The sequence below is a fragment of the Lipophrys pholis genome (genome assembly GCF_963383615.2).
Source record: "Lipophrys pholis genome assembly, chromosome: 8".
Lineage (NCBI taxonomy): Eukaryota > Metazoa > Chordata > Actinopteri > Blenniiformes > Blenniidae > Lipophrys > Lipophrys pholis.
The window spans coordinates 5,018,852-5,036,108 of NC_137630.1; the positions used below are offsets into that span (position 1 = coordinate 5,018,852).

General features: G+C 41.0%; 1 protein-coding gene across 1 annotated transcript; it reads right to left on the reverse strand.

Annotated features, from left to right (window-relative positions):
• Window positions 1–8,825: 8,825 nt before the first annotated feature.
• On the reverse strand, window positions 8,826–12,398 carry trim108 (tripartite motif containing 108). The gene is made up of 2 exons (XM_080470553.1): window positions 12,055–12,398; window positions 8,826–10,867 (listed from the first exon to the last, which is right to left on the reverse strand). The coding sequence occupies exons 1-2, from the start codon at window positions 12,310–12,312 to the stop codon at window positions 9,713–9,715; spliced, it is 1,413 nt and encodes a 470-aa protein (XP_080326679.1). The 5' UTR covers window positions 12,313–12,398; the 3' UTR covers window positions 8,826–9,712.
• Window positions 12,399–17,257: the final 4,859 nt, after the last annotated feature.

The window sequence follows — 17,257 nt, forward strand, 5'->3', positions numbered from 1 at the left end:
CCTCCACGAGCCCTTCGCTCTGAGGATGCAGGACTGTTGGTAATCCCTAAAGTCCATAAAAGTAAAACAGGAGGCAGGAGTTTCAGTCATATGGCTCCTTTACTCTGGAATCAACGACCAGCCTCGGTCCGAAGGGCCGACACCATTAGTTTATTTAAGAGTAGACTAAAAACCTTCCTCTTTGATAAAGCTTATCATTAGGAATAAAATAGGAGCACTAAGTTGAGCTGCTCTAGGCCTAGACTGCTGAGGGGATTTCCTCTCTCCCGTTAAAGGGAGGAACTCTACATTTGGAGCTTCTGTTTCTTGTCTTTCTTTCTTTCTCTCTGTGTAACAACATTACTGGATCCACCAGATACTGCCGCCGTCTGTTTTTCTCCCTGACAGGAGGGGAGCAGGATCCAGGGGATCAGACCCAAGACTCCCAGAGTGGAGTTACGACGGTCCTACTACCCGACCCCACCACAGCACCGGGACCCCACCGCAACGGCACGGCCCTTAAACTCCAGACTGAGATTGGTTCATCATCAGACCAACGCTCATCATAGACTTTTCTTAGTATTTGTACTTATCTGGCCTGTCTGCCACTCTCTCTCTCTCCCTCTTCTATTCCTCTCTCTCTCCCTCTTCTATTCCTCTCTCTCCCTGTCCTATCCCATGTACTTCTCCCCCAACCGGTCAAGGCGGATGGCCGCCCTTCCAGAGTCTAGGGTCCGCCCCACGCTTTCTTCCTGAAGAGGGACTTCTTATGAACTTCTCTCCATGCGAGGGAGTTTTTCCTGGTTTCCACTGTTGCTTGTTACATCTGCTGCTTTGGAAGGGTTTAGTTGGGTTCTGTTGTACTCTATCATTGTAAGAGCGCTTTGAGATGTTTGTTGATGTGATTTAGCGCTTTACAAATAAAATTGAATTGAATTTAAAAAAAATAACTGATCATGATCTCTCTTGTTCTTCAAACGGTCATTTGTCATAGTTGTTTACATTCAAAAGTGAGCTTGAACAATGAAACAAAAATGGACGTTCAATAATTATTACAGGATTTCCAGTCAAACTAGAAAACTAACCTCCATTTGTGTAAAACGACTTTGTACCAAAAGATGATGTGGTGAGTGACGGTGGATATAACAACAAATGCTAAAGTTGTGATTCATACAAAGTTGTCAGATTGCTGCAATCCACTGGAATTATATGCCTCGGGGCGTTTATTGACTCCCTGCTGATCGGTACTTTTTTTCCCGCAGCATGATGTCGGACGCAAACCAGGAAGCATCATGGAGTGTACAAACCAAAACCGAGGATTCATCTTGCCAGCAAAGCTGAGTTTGTAATCAATGTGAAGCTCTTTTAACTTGCAAGTAAGGCAACACAACCCTCATGATTAAACAATGAAACTCTCCACGCAGCGTTAAATTTCAATAAAGCCATTTGTTTCACACTCATTGTTTGAAGCTGAGCCCCCTGATCTATATATACAAAGATCTGTTATCTCTGCCCCTTTGCCTGGAAAGTCTTCTCTATATGACACCATATCGATTGAACACAGCTCATTGTGGGCTGCCAAATGAAAAGGAAATAAAAGATTTCATAGCAGTTAATCATTCACGATGTTCCAGAAACTGTGTAGAACTTGTGATGTTTGATAATTGAATGCGTTAGTATTTGAAGCTTTCAACAGGTGGAGAAGTGCTCCACTGAATTGATTGGTCGTTTCCATCACAACATGTTTCCCTGCTCACTATACCTGCAAACCTGATAAGAAAGAGATGGGTATCGATAAAGAAACAGGCTGGAGAGCAGAATCGATCATAGTTTCAGTAGTTTTTTTTAACCAAGGAATTGAGTCGCTGTCGACTCTGGTTTAAAGAAATAAGAAGTAGAAGGAGCCGTAAACACAAGTAGCTCCCACAGTAAACATGACTTTAGTTGAAGCTTCTGACAACAAACTAAAAAGGGTGAGACACACGAGACTGGACAGAAACATAAAGACAAACTAAACTGTAATGCTCGTGAACAGACAGCAGGTCATTAAAAAGTCCTCTTCCCTCTCGCCTCCTTTTCCGTCCCTTCTCGCGACACAGCAGCGTCTCCAGACGAATGGACAGAAGCTGTATAACAAGTTGTAGGTCGTGAGATATCGATGCACACGCACACGCTCAGATCCATTATCATGTCCATTTGGAGTTCACGTCAGAGTAAACCAGAGGCAATTATACAGACATGATAATGGATCTGTGCGTGACAGGACTGCACTCGCTTCCACTGCTTCAGTAATAAGAAAATAACGACATGGCCGCGGCCCGAGCAGCGTCAGTCTGCTCGCTGCTCATGCTGTCGGTACTTGGCTTTGTTTTTGGATGCCAGAAGGTCCCGACCATTTGTGGCTGGAATGTAAGCAAGCTCATGCTGAAGAGTGGCACTGCCTTGTGAAAGGTCAAACTCAATGTGCCTGCGGTGTGTCGGCATACTGAATGAGAGAGAGACGTGCACACAACGCGAGAGGGAGAGTATTCACACTGACAGACCTCTGACAGGACTTTACCCTGGTGGTTACCCGGAGGGAACCGCCACTCTGCTCCCCTGCTGCCTGCACTGTACCCAGCACAGGCTCTGACATGATGCAAGGCAGTGTAAGTGTCTTCTAGTAAAAGCAAAGTCACACTTATTCTGTCTGTATTTTTTTGTTTTTTTTAATTGTCGGTCGCTGTTGTAGTTTGCAGCTTTCAGATCTTTTTTTGTCCCAATTTTAATTCAATTTTCAGAGGATTCTTAATGTTTCGGTCTCCCTGTTCACTAAACAGGTACAGAGGAGCGTCGTCAATCCTTAATAATGACTCCCATCCTTCTCTTCCCCTCTAGACGAAGGCTCCTGGTCCCACGGTGCAGAACAAAACGTTTTAAGAACAGCTTTGTTCCTCTTGCCACCACTGAACTGAATAAGACCCAGTGACATTGCACTTTATCGTATTTATTCTATTTATGCAGTTTTAGCTCTATTTATAGTCGTGACTCTTCATTGAATGTTCTTCTCCTGATTTATGTTCCTGACTGCTTTTTATCTCTGTTAGGTTTTATTGTGTTTTATTGTTGTTTTTCTTCATCTATTTCTGATTGTATCTTAATTATTTATTGGTGAACATTTCCTCACATTGTTGTACGACTTTGTTCTGTCTCATCTGGCATATTATCTGCTGAAAAAACTGTTTTTGCGGGCCAGTCGGAATAACCTAAACCCGTTTTTCAAAAGCCTTAACTGGCTGAAGTTGAAATGTCCTTAACTAGAACATTGAGCACTTGCCTGGTCTGTCTTGTTTCACTCGACCAATTATCTGCTTGCCTGGTTCATCTTGTGTCTTATTTGTTATGACATGCCAAATAATCACAAAATCTGTAAAACAAGTCTACCTACGGGTACGAATAAAGTAACATTGACCTTGACCGTGCTTCATTTATTTGATCCTAAATTTTTTTTGAGGACATTGCACTGTATTTTGGACCAAAATGTTTCATTCAAATTGGTTTATGTTGAGATTGTGGTCATTCTCCAGATTAATTGTTCATTTTTTGTGAAAATATAGATATTTTCCTCTTGTACCACAAACAAAGAAAAACTTTCAAAGTTTAAATTTAAAGGTTATTATGCTACTATTTTACCACTCAAGATGATATCCGACTATGTGGCCCCTAAACTTAAATATAGTTTGACACCCCGGCCCTAAATCATCAAGGTTTAAGATTCAAGGTCTTTATCGTTATTTCCACGCTTCCACATGCAAACAGCATTTGTCACTCAGGACTAGCAGTGTACGTAGGCATAAAGTTTAGAGAATAAAATAATGAAGGAAACTAGTGCAGCAATATAGACAACAGATGATAATAGTCGAGTTTGCCTTGAGGCCGCATTCGCACTGCGGCATATTGCTCATGAGTCTCACAGCGTCTGGGAAGAAACTGTGTAAAACAAGCTTCGGTCACGCTGCTGCTTCAACCAATCAGATTTTGATATTGACGACTCAGTCCTTCTAGCAGGCCTCGGGTGACGTCAGCGTATTCAAGCCCTCTGATTGGATCGTCAGAGAGTTCACTCTCCAGCGCTAGCTGACTGCATCTGTAGCGAGCTGCACGAACAAAAATATAGTTGTGTTGATTTAATAGCGGTTTTGTCAACCTACAATGACTAAAGGAAAAGATAAAGACATTTGGTTGCAGATTTATTGTCAAAACAATTTTCAAGAGGGACTTTTCCAAGAGGTCTTTGAACGCACCGCAGCACTCCAGTGCAAGTTAATTGCGCGCACTACAGCTTCCATGGCAGGATTCAAGATTATATTGTTTGCCAACATATCATTTTCAACACCATGAAAAGCTGACATTCATCACCCTCCTCAACCCCCAGAAGCTTCTGGAATAGCAGCCGCTTTTTTACGGAGCTGCAGCAGAAGGAGAGACATGAGCTCTGGATATTTTTTCATCAGTAAAGGTATTTATTGTGGCTACATGAGTATCTATCTGTGATGCAATGACTCTTCATACTACATTTCTGTATAAGATGGTTTTTGTGGCCATAACAAAGTTATTGAGGGGTGGATTGAGTCAGAGCAGCACTAGTGAAGACCGAGGTCTGAAATGAACGCCACTGCTTTTTAATCACTCGGGAGTTTCCCTGAACGCTCGGATGAGCGAATCCCTTAAATGTTGTTGCTGCAAGGAATTGTAGGGCAGCATGAGCTCGTCTCCTTTGATAAAGGATGCATCAGTGTTTCTTATGCGTGAAACACTAGTGTAGATGTCCTCTCTGCATGGCAGAATACAACAGGTGGTCTTGTGTTCTGCTTTAGCCTCCTCAGGTAATTGAGGTGTTGTGGGCCTTTTTGACCACGTTCGCTGTGTTTCTGGTCCACTGGAAGTCCCAGGAGATGTGAACGCCCAGACACTTGCTGGTGTCACCCATCTCTACAGCATCGCCTTCGAAGAAGAGTCGAGAGGGAGCGTGGTCATCCCTCCTGAAGTCCACCACCATCTCCTTTGTTCCCTCCACATGACTGCTGAGGCTGTTGTCCCATCGGGTCGTCCACCTCCTGCCTGTGAGCTCGTCACCGTGGGATGTCCGTCCCATCGCCACCGTGTCGTCTGCCAATTTCATTCATCAGGTCGAGGGAATAGTAGAATAGAGAACTGGATGGATGGATAAAGACTTCTAAAGTCTTTGAAATGTACTGTGGACTTTTTTGGTTCAAATTCAAGTAAAGTTTGTTGTCAAAAAATCGGCATCTGTCCATCCATCAACACCGCTTTATCACGAAGAGCTGGACACGTTACAATTCAATCAGTGGACGGACACACACACACGCACACACACGCACACACACACACACACACACACACACACACACACACACACACACACACACACACACACACACACACACACACACAGCAACGCTCATGATATCATTAATCATACTTTCATGAAAAATATCAAGTACGTGCATGTTGACTCAATAAATGTAATTTTTATATATATATATATATATATATATATATATATATATATATATATATATGGTGCAAGGACGACTCGTCCACAAAACTGTAATCCTGGACAACTTGTCCACTACTACTTTTTTCAGGATTATTGATTCGAACGATTGGATTTCAAAGTATGTTTGACACATTTGGAAGGATTATTAAGTATGTATGACACATAAACCTGCTCGTGTATTAAGGTCAACAGTAGTGTGTATTTTTAACGTCTTTTATATGGCAAACAGAGGATTTGTTGGAACATAATAATAATCAGCTTGATTCCTTCTTCTGAAGTAAAAAAAAAAAAGGATCAATGTTTGCTTTATAATTATTTCCATATATTTCCATACCATAATTCAAATATGGAAGAATAATAAGTTGAGTGAATTTTGATCTAATACTGATCTGATTTTACACATTAGTCCAATATTTTTTACTAATTTTGACTTCAGGATATTTATATGCTGTTTCCAATCAAGCTTTTCATCAACAGTAATTCCTAAAAATGTATTTACATGCACTTGTTCTCTTTGTTTACCATTAAGAGAATGGTAAACAAAGAGAAAAAACCCATATGATACTATACTAAATATATATGGACATATACTAGATATATGAAAAATATATTAAATATCAATTAGAAATACCAATATGTAAAAGTATAGGCTTTATTTTCTCCAAAAAATTCTGAAATCTCATCCGTGGACGAGTTTTCCAGGGTAGCAGTTTTGTGGAGGAGTTGTCCTACAATCCTTTGTGTCTCTGCTCCAAACCTACATGATCTTCTCTGATCGGCTGTGATGGGATGAAGAAGCCGGAGCAATGAAAAGGACCGACGGGCTCAGCCCGGTGAAGGCTGGCGCTTCACTGTAAAGGATCAAGGTGTCTGACCATGAAAAGCCTTGCATTTCTTTGTTTTGTGACGTGACGTAAAAGAAACACCTGCTTCTCGATCGATGGACATTTCACTGGTTCTCAGGAAAGGTCACACCGCTTCACGACTCAGCGTGACAAACGGCTCACACGCTGCACTTTTGTGGCCCCGTGCGAATGCTCACATTCAGATTAAGATCTTTATCTCCTCCCGTCTTTATCTTTGCCTGGAAAAGGCAAAAAGACACTAAGAATGACATTTACAATATTGCCATGGAAACCACATCCAGCTAGTTCAACCTTTAATCTCTTCATAACAGAAGTAAATTAGAACTGAGGCTGTTTGAAGTTTGCATGGAGTGACTATCACCATGTCACACTCTCACCCAAACTGCTGCTGACCTGCAAACCATTTAATCCCAGACAATCTGGAAATTAAGCAGGAGAAGCTCTAATAAAACCCACCCTGAGCTGTGGTTTGTTATGTGTGGAGATCAGACTGGACGTTCACAGCCTCAAATGTGAGGACTTGCTGCCACCTAGAGGTCAGAGCTGTGTAATTACCACAGGCCTGGATGGAGTATTGGCAACTTTCAGTCCCAAGTTTTGTCTTTTGCTGCAAATAAATTGAGCGTTACATGGTGTGATACCAAGTATGTGCAGCATGCAGAGTGTTCACATCTGTGTTATGTTCTAAAGACAGCTCTGATTTAGTCTCACCATAGAATAGCCCTATAACCCTATAACAACCCTGACCCTTTTGTGTGTTTTCACTGATCTGCTGGTGAAGTAACGTGCATCAAAACGATAGGGTGGTAAACTATATCTACCCGGAGCTTTCTGACACTACTGAATCACCATCACGGGTGCACTGAAGGCAATAATAAAAAAAATTCGGTATTGCTTTGCAGTTATTTGTATTATCTTGATCGGAATGTTCCAACATTCCTTCTTACCTGTTGTGTACTGCTCCATTTTCATCTTCCACATATTTTAAACAGGTACAGGAATTTGTTTGATTTCCATGAAAACAACAACTCCAACGACAATGAAACTTAATTGGATTCTAAGATTTGATAAAAGATTAGATATCTGTATCGTCCTGCAAGTGATAGTGTACAGTTTTAATGGGAGAGAGAGAGAGAGAGAGAGAGAGAGAGAGAGAGAGAGAGAGAGAGAGAGAGAGAGAGAGACTGTATGTAGTGTGACCTACTTTAAGCTTTATCAATTAAAAATCATTAAAAATAGAAACTGAGTAAATGTGTTAAAGTTTACTTTTTATATTGCCGTTTTATATTGGTATATTGGTGTTTTAATTTATGGGAACGTTTACACAGTTTACTCACCTTGGCTTTCTTTCTGTTTTAACATTTCAAATAGTGTTATCAGCTTTACCTTTGGAACACAAGCAATCTAGTATTAGTGTCAAAACCATGCTGTCAGGGCGAGTTTCCAAAAATATGCAGAATGCAACAGCTATAGGCGAAGTTTTTCTTTTTTACGTCACAAGGTTTTGTTAAAATTGGCTTTGTGGTAACGTTGTAGTTATTTTGTGTACTAATTGTTCTTTTATGAAAATATCAACATTTTCATCACGTATACTCTGCACCACAACAAAGAAAAACTTTAAGGTTTCACTTTATAGAGTATAGGAAATGTTCAAGGAAGCGTTGGACGTCAAACCGTACAGATTTGAGCCATGTGTTGAGGCCCTCTGGGGAGCTGATGGGGGTCAAAGGTCTTCCCTCAGCAGTGGCTCGTGGGAATCAAATCTGTGACCCATCTTTTCCTTCTGCCTCGAACACTGGTAAACCAGTTTTACACCGAGGCCTGCGTGGGACTTGAGCGCCCTCAAGTGGTACGAGGAGGAAGGGCAGGAATATTTATTGAAAAAGAAGCTCATGTCATCCAAATAAGGAAAAGTTCAATTAAAACTGAATGTTAAATATTAAATTTAGGCTCAAAATGAGTACCATCTTTCATTTGTTTGTCTTATTATCAGAGTGAATGTTCAGTCTGTTTCAGGATTTGTTTCACATTTGTTTAAAGAATTGGTTCATCCGAGACGCGAATGAGAATATTTTCAAAGAACGTGAACCTGAAACTGAAGTGAGTCTGTTTTATTGAATGATAAACAGCTTTTTTTTTCTTCTTCTTGTTTTTCGAGAGATAAAGAGGTTCAGTGACGTCAAGTATGTGTTATAGCGCTGCTGCTGTGTACAGTGTGTCTTGTCTGTTGGTCTGTCGAAAATGTACAATAATTACTCCTCATGTGCGGAGTAAACATGTCTTTTGTCAACCGTCCATCAATAATAAAAATTAAGTTGAGCAAGTAGATGAACGTGTTGTCAGGGGGTGCCCACTGTTAACTGTTAAGAGAACCACAAAGTTAAACTTGATATTTAAAAAAAGGATCTTCACCACGCTACAACATTTTGCCATGCAGTTTGTTTATTACAGTGTTCATTAAATCTGGGTACATTAACTGTGATGCCACACCTCAACATTCAGGACATTTCAGGACTGTGGTTATAATCCCAAAACAAGTTTGAAAATATGTACAAAAGGACTGACAACATATTGAAAGCTACGAAAGAAAACTTGTAAAATAAGCGGGGTTTCATAACAACAGGACTCCAGATACAACAACTCCAGCAAACACGTTTAGAGAAAACAAACTCAAAAGAGATAAAATGATTTGAGCGTTGATACCGCCACACTCCTACAAATATTTCAACAAGACTCCATCTGTTAGTGCTGAGGATGTCTGTGTGTGCAGACTGGGACGCCGCCCTCTGGACCAACTTTACTTTTAATTTCTTAGGCTGATCCTCCAACACTGTAAACATCCCTGTTGAACAGAAACATCTGAAAACGATCAAAAAAGTACAACTTTGATAGAGATTCAAATATAACATAACTATGTAACTCCACACGCATTAACAGACTGTAAAGCCTCTGTTTTATGTTTCCATGTGAAACTCGGCTGAAGAAGTAACACTAAGGATCCGACGCTCCACAATATAGTCTCAATATCAACAATCAGCACGTACACACCACTCCAGCTTGGAAATCAGCATCAACATCTTCTGGGATTCTTCAAAAAACACATCACACACAACCATCAGAGGAGCAGAAACAACACCAAACTTAAAACTATTTAGTCAGTTATTCAGAAAATTAAAAAAAAAATTTAATAAAATGTTAAAAAAAAAACAACTGCAAGTTGTTGCTACCAAACAGTTGTTGTATTTACATTTCAACATTACAGTGGATTTTCTAGAAGAACCACATTGAACGAAGGCTCCTTGCCTGTTTAGTACCAACACACAGTTAAAGGGTCATAATCAGGATCTCTGTGCTGGATGGAAAAAAATGCTGACACAGCTGAAGAGCTGAGATTCAAATCCACAGTATCAATATGTGTGAGACTCTCTGCATCATAGAAGGAGAGCTGCTTGGAAGAGCAGTTTAGGTAAAGCCCAATCTTCTGCGCTCTGTTTGCCAGTGTCACCGCTCTGGTTTCGTTCGGACCACAGACGGTATATTGTTGCCCGTCCAAGTCAAGGAAATAGTCATTAATGCCGAGTTTCCAAATATCTCGACTTCCTACGTCGACTTCCCAGTAGTGCTGTCCTGAACTGAACTCGCTGGAACTGAACACCTGGACATCGTTTTTGTCAAACATCCCCTCAACTTTCTTTAGTCTGAAATCACGATAAGGGTTTCCCTTGAATTTGGTGTTTGCATGTTGGAATTGCTGCCAAATCAAACTCCGCCCACTGTTGGTTATAATTACTTCTGGACTGTTGGTTGTGAGTGAAAGGCGCTCTGCTCGGGGATGGATCTCCTGAAGCATTTCCTTCCACACAAAGAACTGCAGGTGGCTTTCATAAGGACCCAAAGAGAAAGACGAGTCCTCCACTGTGAGCTTGTTGGCTCTGGGTCTGAGCAAGACTCCAGGGGTCTTCCTGTTGTTGTCCTCCGTCCAGGTCTTTAAGAACTTCTCTGGGTTGGTTATTGTCAGAGTGGAGGTTGCTTTAACCTGCAGCTCTCTGCTCTCAGACAAAGCCGCCTCCACAATACTTAAATTCTCGCTCATTCTCTTCATGTCATCCTTTTGCTTTTGTTTCAACTCGTTCTTTATCTCCTTTTCTCTCCTTCGCAGAAACTCGTGCATCTCTTTGAACTGGCTGCTGATTTGTGTCGTGAGGCGCTCGGACTTTTCTTTGCTTTTTGAGATTTCCTCCCTCTGCCTGTGAGCTACATCCTGAACTGCACTGATATCACTGGAAACGTTTTCTACAAAGTTTTCCAGCTCCTTTCTCAGGACCGCATCTGCCTCTTTGATTGGTTTAAATTTGTGTCCTTCGTGTCTCTCCGAATCTCTGCATATGATGCAAGCCAACTGCTGATCTGTGAAGCAGAAGAGCTTCAGCTTTTCGTCATGTTCTGGACACAGATCGACCGCCTGTAAAGAAAAAGGACCGTTATTAAAGACAAGAAGCAGCAAAACCGACTGGCAATCATTTGATCCTCAGACATTCAGCTCAGCTGAATTAGAGGCGTAACAGTGTTGATGTGAAGTAGAACGTCTCAGTTCAAAGAGATTAGTTCTCTCTATGATGAACGCTGTGAAAGAGTTTGGTTTCCTCATTAATATCGAGGAGAATAGAAGTCATGACCTGATGATCAAAACCCAAGAAGTTTCATCATAAGTCTTCATTGGGAGAAGTCTTAGTATACCAAGCTGGAATCAGTCTAATCCACCTGTGGCTTTAAGTAGTTTCCAATGTATTCCATAAAACACGGTGGAGAGAGTGAAGTTTTTATTGTGCTTTTTAGTGTAATTATATATGACCTTTGCTGATCCATATAAAAAAAAGAAAAACTTGTAAAACCACGACAACCTGGCTATCACATGCTCAAGATCCACACAGAGAAAGTGCCACACCTCAGCTTTGAATGCAGAGACTATAGTTCACAATAAGCACTTCATATCTTCTGATATAACAGTGAGCACGGAGTTCAGTAGTTTTATTATGAAGTCCAAAAGTTCCAGAATGTATATGTAATTTTCAAGTTCAATAAAAAAATATTGACGTCATCATGGCGTTTACATTTTGTTTTATTTCTTACATATATTACATGACACTATACTAGAAGATATTTTTCACTAAAAACAAGTGGTGTAAAACTTTCAAAAAAAAAAAAATACTTTCCCTGTTGTTTGAAACATTTGTGAAGGATTAATCAGTCTTCTTTTTTATGACTACCGAGTTCTTTCTCTATCGACGCTCCGCGCACGTCCGGCACAGCGAGCGGCAGCGCGGGGCGACACGCAGCGAGCCCGGTCCTGCGTCACTCATTCTTTAATCATGTCCAGCAAGAAGCGTCACTGGTGACCAAGTTGCTGGTGTTGTACGAACTAACTTTCTCCTCCTCTTGGACATAATCTACAGTCTGTCATATTAGATGATCTTTTACTGGTACAAGTACTGCATCTCCAGTGAAATATAAAACAAGCAGGTTGTACATGATGATGGTTCAACTAGTTGAAACCCCCTTCAACAAACATGTTAGTGAGTTCTCCATAAAGTTTTACTCCTCCGTTATTGCTGGTTGGTCACTCCTCCTCCTCCTCCTCCTCCTCCTCACCTGGACTCTGTCGGCCTCCAGGCTCTGGGCTCCTCGGGCCTTCTCAGCCAGGCTCCTCAGGATGAAGCTGGAGGGCAGATCATGGGCCTCGGTCACCACCACGGCCAGGCTGCACTGAGGACACCGCGGCCCGACGGCCAGAGCTTCCCCTGCACAGCGCCGGCAGAACGAGTGTCCACACTGGAGGGTGACCGGGTCGCTGAAGATGCTCTGGCAGATGGAGCAGGTCAGGTCTTCTGCGAACAGAGAGGACGCCATGTCTGTCTAACGGACGGGTTGTTCCCTGGTTCCTATCAGCTCGGAGTCTCCGTGGTGCCTGTCAGCCCCGAGTTTCACTTTCCTGTAAGTCCACACCCTGCATGCAGCGTTGCCAGATCAGATTGACAGTTTCCAGCCCAGTCACATCTTAGAACCCGCCCATTCCAATGAAAACCAGCCCAAACCACGAAGGTCAGTCATTAAACTTTATTTAACCAGGAAAAGTTAAAAAAAAAAACATTGAGATGGAGATCTCTTTTACAAGGTGACCTGGCCAAGAGGTCCGCAGCGCACAACGCGTCAACAGATTTATGACAAATAAAACTGAATTAACATAATACAATAGTTGAAGTGCGGTAGTGCAGAGATCCATAAACAAAATTTAGATGATAAAATGCAGGTTTTAAGGTAAATAATAATAGAATAAAGTGCAATAAAAGTTTAAGATAATTATTGAACAGTAAAAATGTTAAAAAGAAGGAACCAAGCCAAGAAGAGTCTTGTAGAATCAGAGATGAAGAACGACAGTAAATGATAGCGTCATCAGCATGAAGGTGGTATGACACGTTTGGTCAATTATTGCACAGATCATTTACATAAATAGAAAATAAAATGGGTCCAAGGACCGAGCCCTGTGGCACACCTTTGGTGACTCTAAAAATGGGGAAATTGAGCCGCTCATTTGAATGGACTGGCATCTGTCTGACAGCTAGTCGATGAACCAGCCGACTGCTTGCTCTGAGATGCCAATCTCAGTTAGAGCTTCAACTAAAAGAGAGTGATCCACAGTGCCAAAAGCCTTTGACAGGTCAATTAAACAGGTCAATAAAAAATGCGGTACAATAATTCTTGACAGACACCCGTGCAAACCTGCAAAAACACACCCAGGGTACGTCTGAATTGTCCCTCCTATCTCCTTATCTATCGACTTCTCCTGAACCCCAGAAGTGTTTTGTGTGGCGGCCATGATAAAGACTTTCTGATTTCTCAATAAGCAAAGGAAAGGAGGCTCGTTGCTTCCTTTAGAACCTCCTTTAGCATAGGAACCACTGATGCTTCCTTTACCAAAGGAGGCGAGCTCACGCTGCCCCACAATTCCTTACGTCGACAACATTTAAAGGGACCCGCTCATCCGAGCCTTCAGGGAAACTCCTGATGTCAGAAAAAGGAGCAGATCATGTAAGTTACCAAAACAATAATCTGCCTTGAACAACTTTAAATCATATAAAACCCAAATGCACTTTTTGTAGTACATTTTCAGAAACTTGTAGTTCTTTCCCCACCATGGTGGACGTCACTAACTTGCGCCTCCGTCGCATAATTAGGACGTCACGAAGTGAAAGTGCTGTCCGACTGCCACACCACCGTGATCACCTTTCACTAACTCCTTTAGGAAGCCTCCTAACTCCTTTCCTTAACCCCGTGACGTCATCCAGGGGGTTAAGGTAAAGTCCATAGATAAGGAGTTAGGAGGGACATTTCGGACGTACCCCCACAGCTTCATATCTGCTTAAAATAACCACATATAAATGATAGATAAATAGGTTTTTTCAAATTGCAACCAACAGGAGCGCAGTAAATCAACCTGCACAAATTGCAAAATGAAGCTCTGGCATCCTGGCGCCAGGCCCTGATTAGTAATAATACCAACTGCACGTAAAAATGTGCACTTTGAAGCCGTGTAGGCCTCATATATTTCGTTATTTACATCATAAATTGCCTGTTTTAGGACTACATGCAAATCAATTTAAAAGAAAACTAAATTATGCACATACATGCATCTCCCTCCCTCTCTCCCTCCCTCCCTCTCTCCCTCCTTCCCTTCTCTCTTTTTTCTGGCCGCACAGCCGCTAATTGAGTTTTTAATTCGACGAGCAAATGCAATAGAACAAGTGGGCTGCAGTTACCAAAATCAGTCCCAGTGCAAATAAGCTAATGTCACCAGGGGCGACTGGTCATTAGGGGCAGGTGGGGCTGAGCGCCACCTGGTGTTATCAGAAAGGACTGCATGCAAAGTATGCTATTAATTCTTTAAGATTATCTACAATATTTTCTTGTCTGTGAATAAAACGTCCTCCTATATATCACATAGTTACTGTGTGAGGACTGAACTCCCTGGTTCTTGGTCTCCTCTTGCTGCTTCAGGTTGTTTCCTCCTGATCCACACTGATGGTGCATTAGTGTAGCTCGCCGCTCTCTCACCATGCAGTGTGTATTGGATGCAGTAAAGTGAAAGTGAAATGCTCAGGCTGTGGCTCCGATCATTCAGTTCACATGATTTTGATGCCTCGTGGGGCTTGAAGCCTGAAGCCCCACTAACAATGTCATTTAGAAGCTCAGAGCTGATTGGCTGGCGCTGATTGAGGCGGAGCTTCACAGAAACAAACAGCGGAACAAACACCAGCTTGTTAGCAGCTAAAGCTAACCAACACTTAAGAATCTAAATATTTGTTCAATTATTTAGGAATATGAGTTTGAAACTCTTGATTTAGTGGAGAAAGTGAAGGTAACTGCACCAATAAAACATGTATTTTTTTAATTGTTTTTTTTTTACTAAAAAGCAGTGTAATCTGATTCAGCCAGTCGTGCAGGAGACACGTTAACCTTAGAACTTACTACTTTCTGTTATTGAGAGTGCTTCCAAATAGTCCCTCCTATTTCCTTTCCTATCCACTTCTCCTTAAACCCCTGACGTGTTTCAGTGGCGGCCATGATAAAGAGCATTCAAATTCTCTATAAGCTAAGGAAAGGAGGCTCAGTGCTTCCTTTAGAACCTCCTTTAGCCTCTGAAACACCGATGCATCCTTTACTGAAGGGAGACGAGATCATGCTGCCCCACAATTCCTTGCAGCAACAACAAGGTTAAGGAAAAGTGGATAGGAAAGGAGATACGATGGACTATTTGGACACACCGGTGGTGACTGTATAACTTACTTATAGTAATAAAACATTGAGCGCTTTTTGAACAAACATTAAAAAAAAAAAAAAAGACAAAATCCCTGACGCCTTCGCTCTAAACCACAACAACCGACATACAGTTTTATTATAACATCTCATGGTGAGGGGTGATTATTGCCTGTTTGGTGGTTTAGATCCAAATTCTGACTCCTGGTTGGTTCTATGTAGTGTTTGTTATTATGTCATTAGATCCATTGAAAATATTTTCTTTCAGTTGTGGTTTTGTTGACTGGCAGCAGGAGTTAGTGTCTTTGTGTTTGAGGCCTAAATGAAAACCTGCTGTGTGTTTTGCTTCCTGCGGCTGCTGAGGCTCCATCAGTGACATTCTTGTGTTAAAGTTTCCATTCAGTGTGTTTAAGTGGCCGGCTTGTAAACCTTTCATCTTGATCACTTTGGATAAATATCTCGAGTATTGTGTTTCATAACAATGTTTTAAATAGCAGAACCTTTCCAATATGTGCGTGATTGTTACGTGCATGTTGCAGTGCGCACATACTGTCAGTGGTAGAAGGGAATTAACTAGACATCCCCAACGGCACCGTCACTGAATGCTCGAGAGCTCCCCCAAAGCACCAGTAGAAAAAAAAAACCTCTGGCGCCGCCTCTGACACCCTGCAGTTCACTGCCAGGGTCATACTAGGTCACAACTATCAACACCAACAAGTCCGAAAAATACAAAATACTTATGAAAATTCACAATGTCTGAATTCTGCTGTGAGCTGAGATGGTTAAAATAATATTGCTATTACTTTTGAAAGTGGAAGCATTACAGAAGTCATATAATGGCCCAAAATATTTAACTTCTCACTGAAGAAAAAGAAATTCAAGGAGAGATTACACACACAAAAAAGTACTTTCATTTTGTCAGGAGGGGAGCAGGATCCAGGGAATCAGACCCAAGACTCCCAGAGTGGAGTTACCACGGTCCTACTACCCGACCCCACCACAGCACCGGGACCCCACCGCAACGGCACTTAAACTCCAGACTGAGATTGGTTCATCATCAGACCAACGCTCATCATAGACTTTTCTTAGTATTTGTGTTTATCTTGCCTGTCTGCCACTCTCTCTCTTCCTCTTCTCTTCTTCTCTCTCCCTGTCCTATCCCATGTACTTCTCCCCCCAACTGGTCAAGACGGATGGGGGGAGAAAGTCTAGGGTCCTGAGTCTAGGGTCCGCCCCACGCTTTCTTCCTGAAGAGGGAGTTCTTCTGAACTTTTTTTCCTGTGAGGGAGTTTTTCCTGTTTGTTACATCTGCTGCTTTGGAAGGGTTTAGCTGGGTTCTGTTGTTCTCTATCATTGTAAAAGCGCTTTGAGATGTCTGTTGATGTGATTTAGCGCTTTACAAATAAAATTGAATTGAATTGAATTGAATTGTGAATCATAATTTGTAACACTCCGTGATAAATGTGTTAGTAGTTTAAATTATAAAACAAAAAATCCTCAAAACTAAATTTCAAGTTCTAAGCTGTTTGAAATAATATCAGATACATATGTAACTGTATTTAAACAATAAATACTGGATTTTTATTTATTTAGATTAATTAGTAAATTAGTTTTTGGAAATTATTATTATTATTATTATTATTATTATTATTATTATTATTATTATTATTATTATTATTATTATTATTATTATTATTATTATTATTATCATTATCATCATCCTTATTATTATTATTATTATTATTATTATTATTATTATTATTATTGTCGTCATTTGTAATGAACACACTTAAATTGACCATTTTCAGGTGAATAAACTAAAAAAAGCACTCTAGCGGTCATATCCTAAAACTGCACTTGTTTAGTTCAAAACAGTAACAGATAAATATGTACCTGTATGTAAATAATAAATATTGCAATGATTTAGTAATTTTGTGATTTGTGAATTATTACTATCATCATCATCATCATCATCATCATCATCATCATCATCATCATCATCATCATTGTTATTGTTTGTATTGAACACACTGCATTTGCA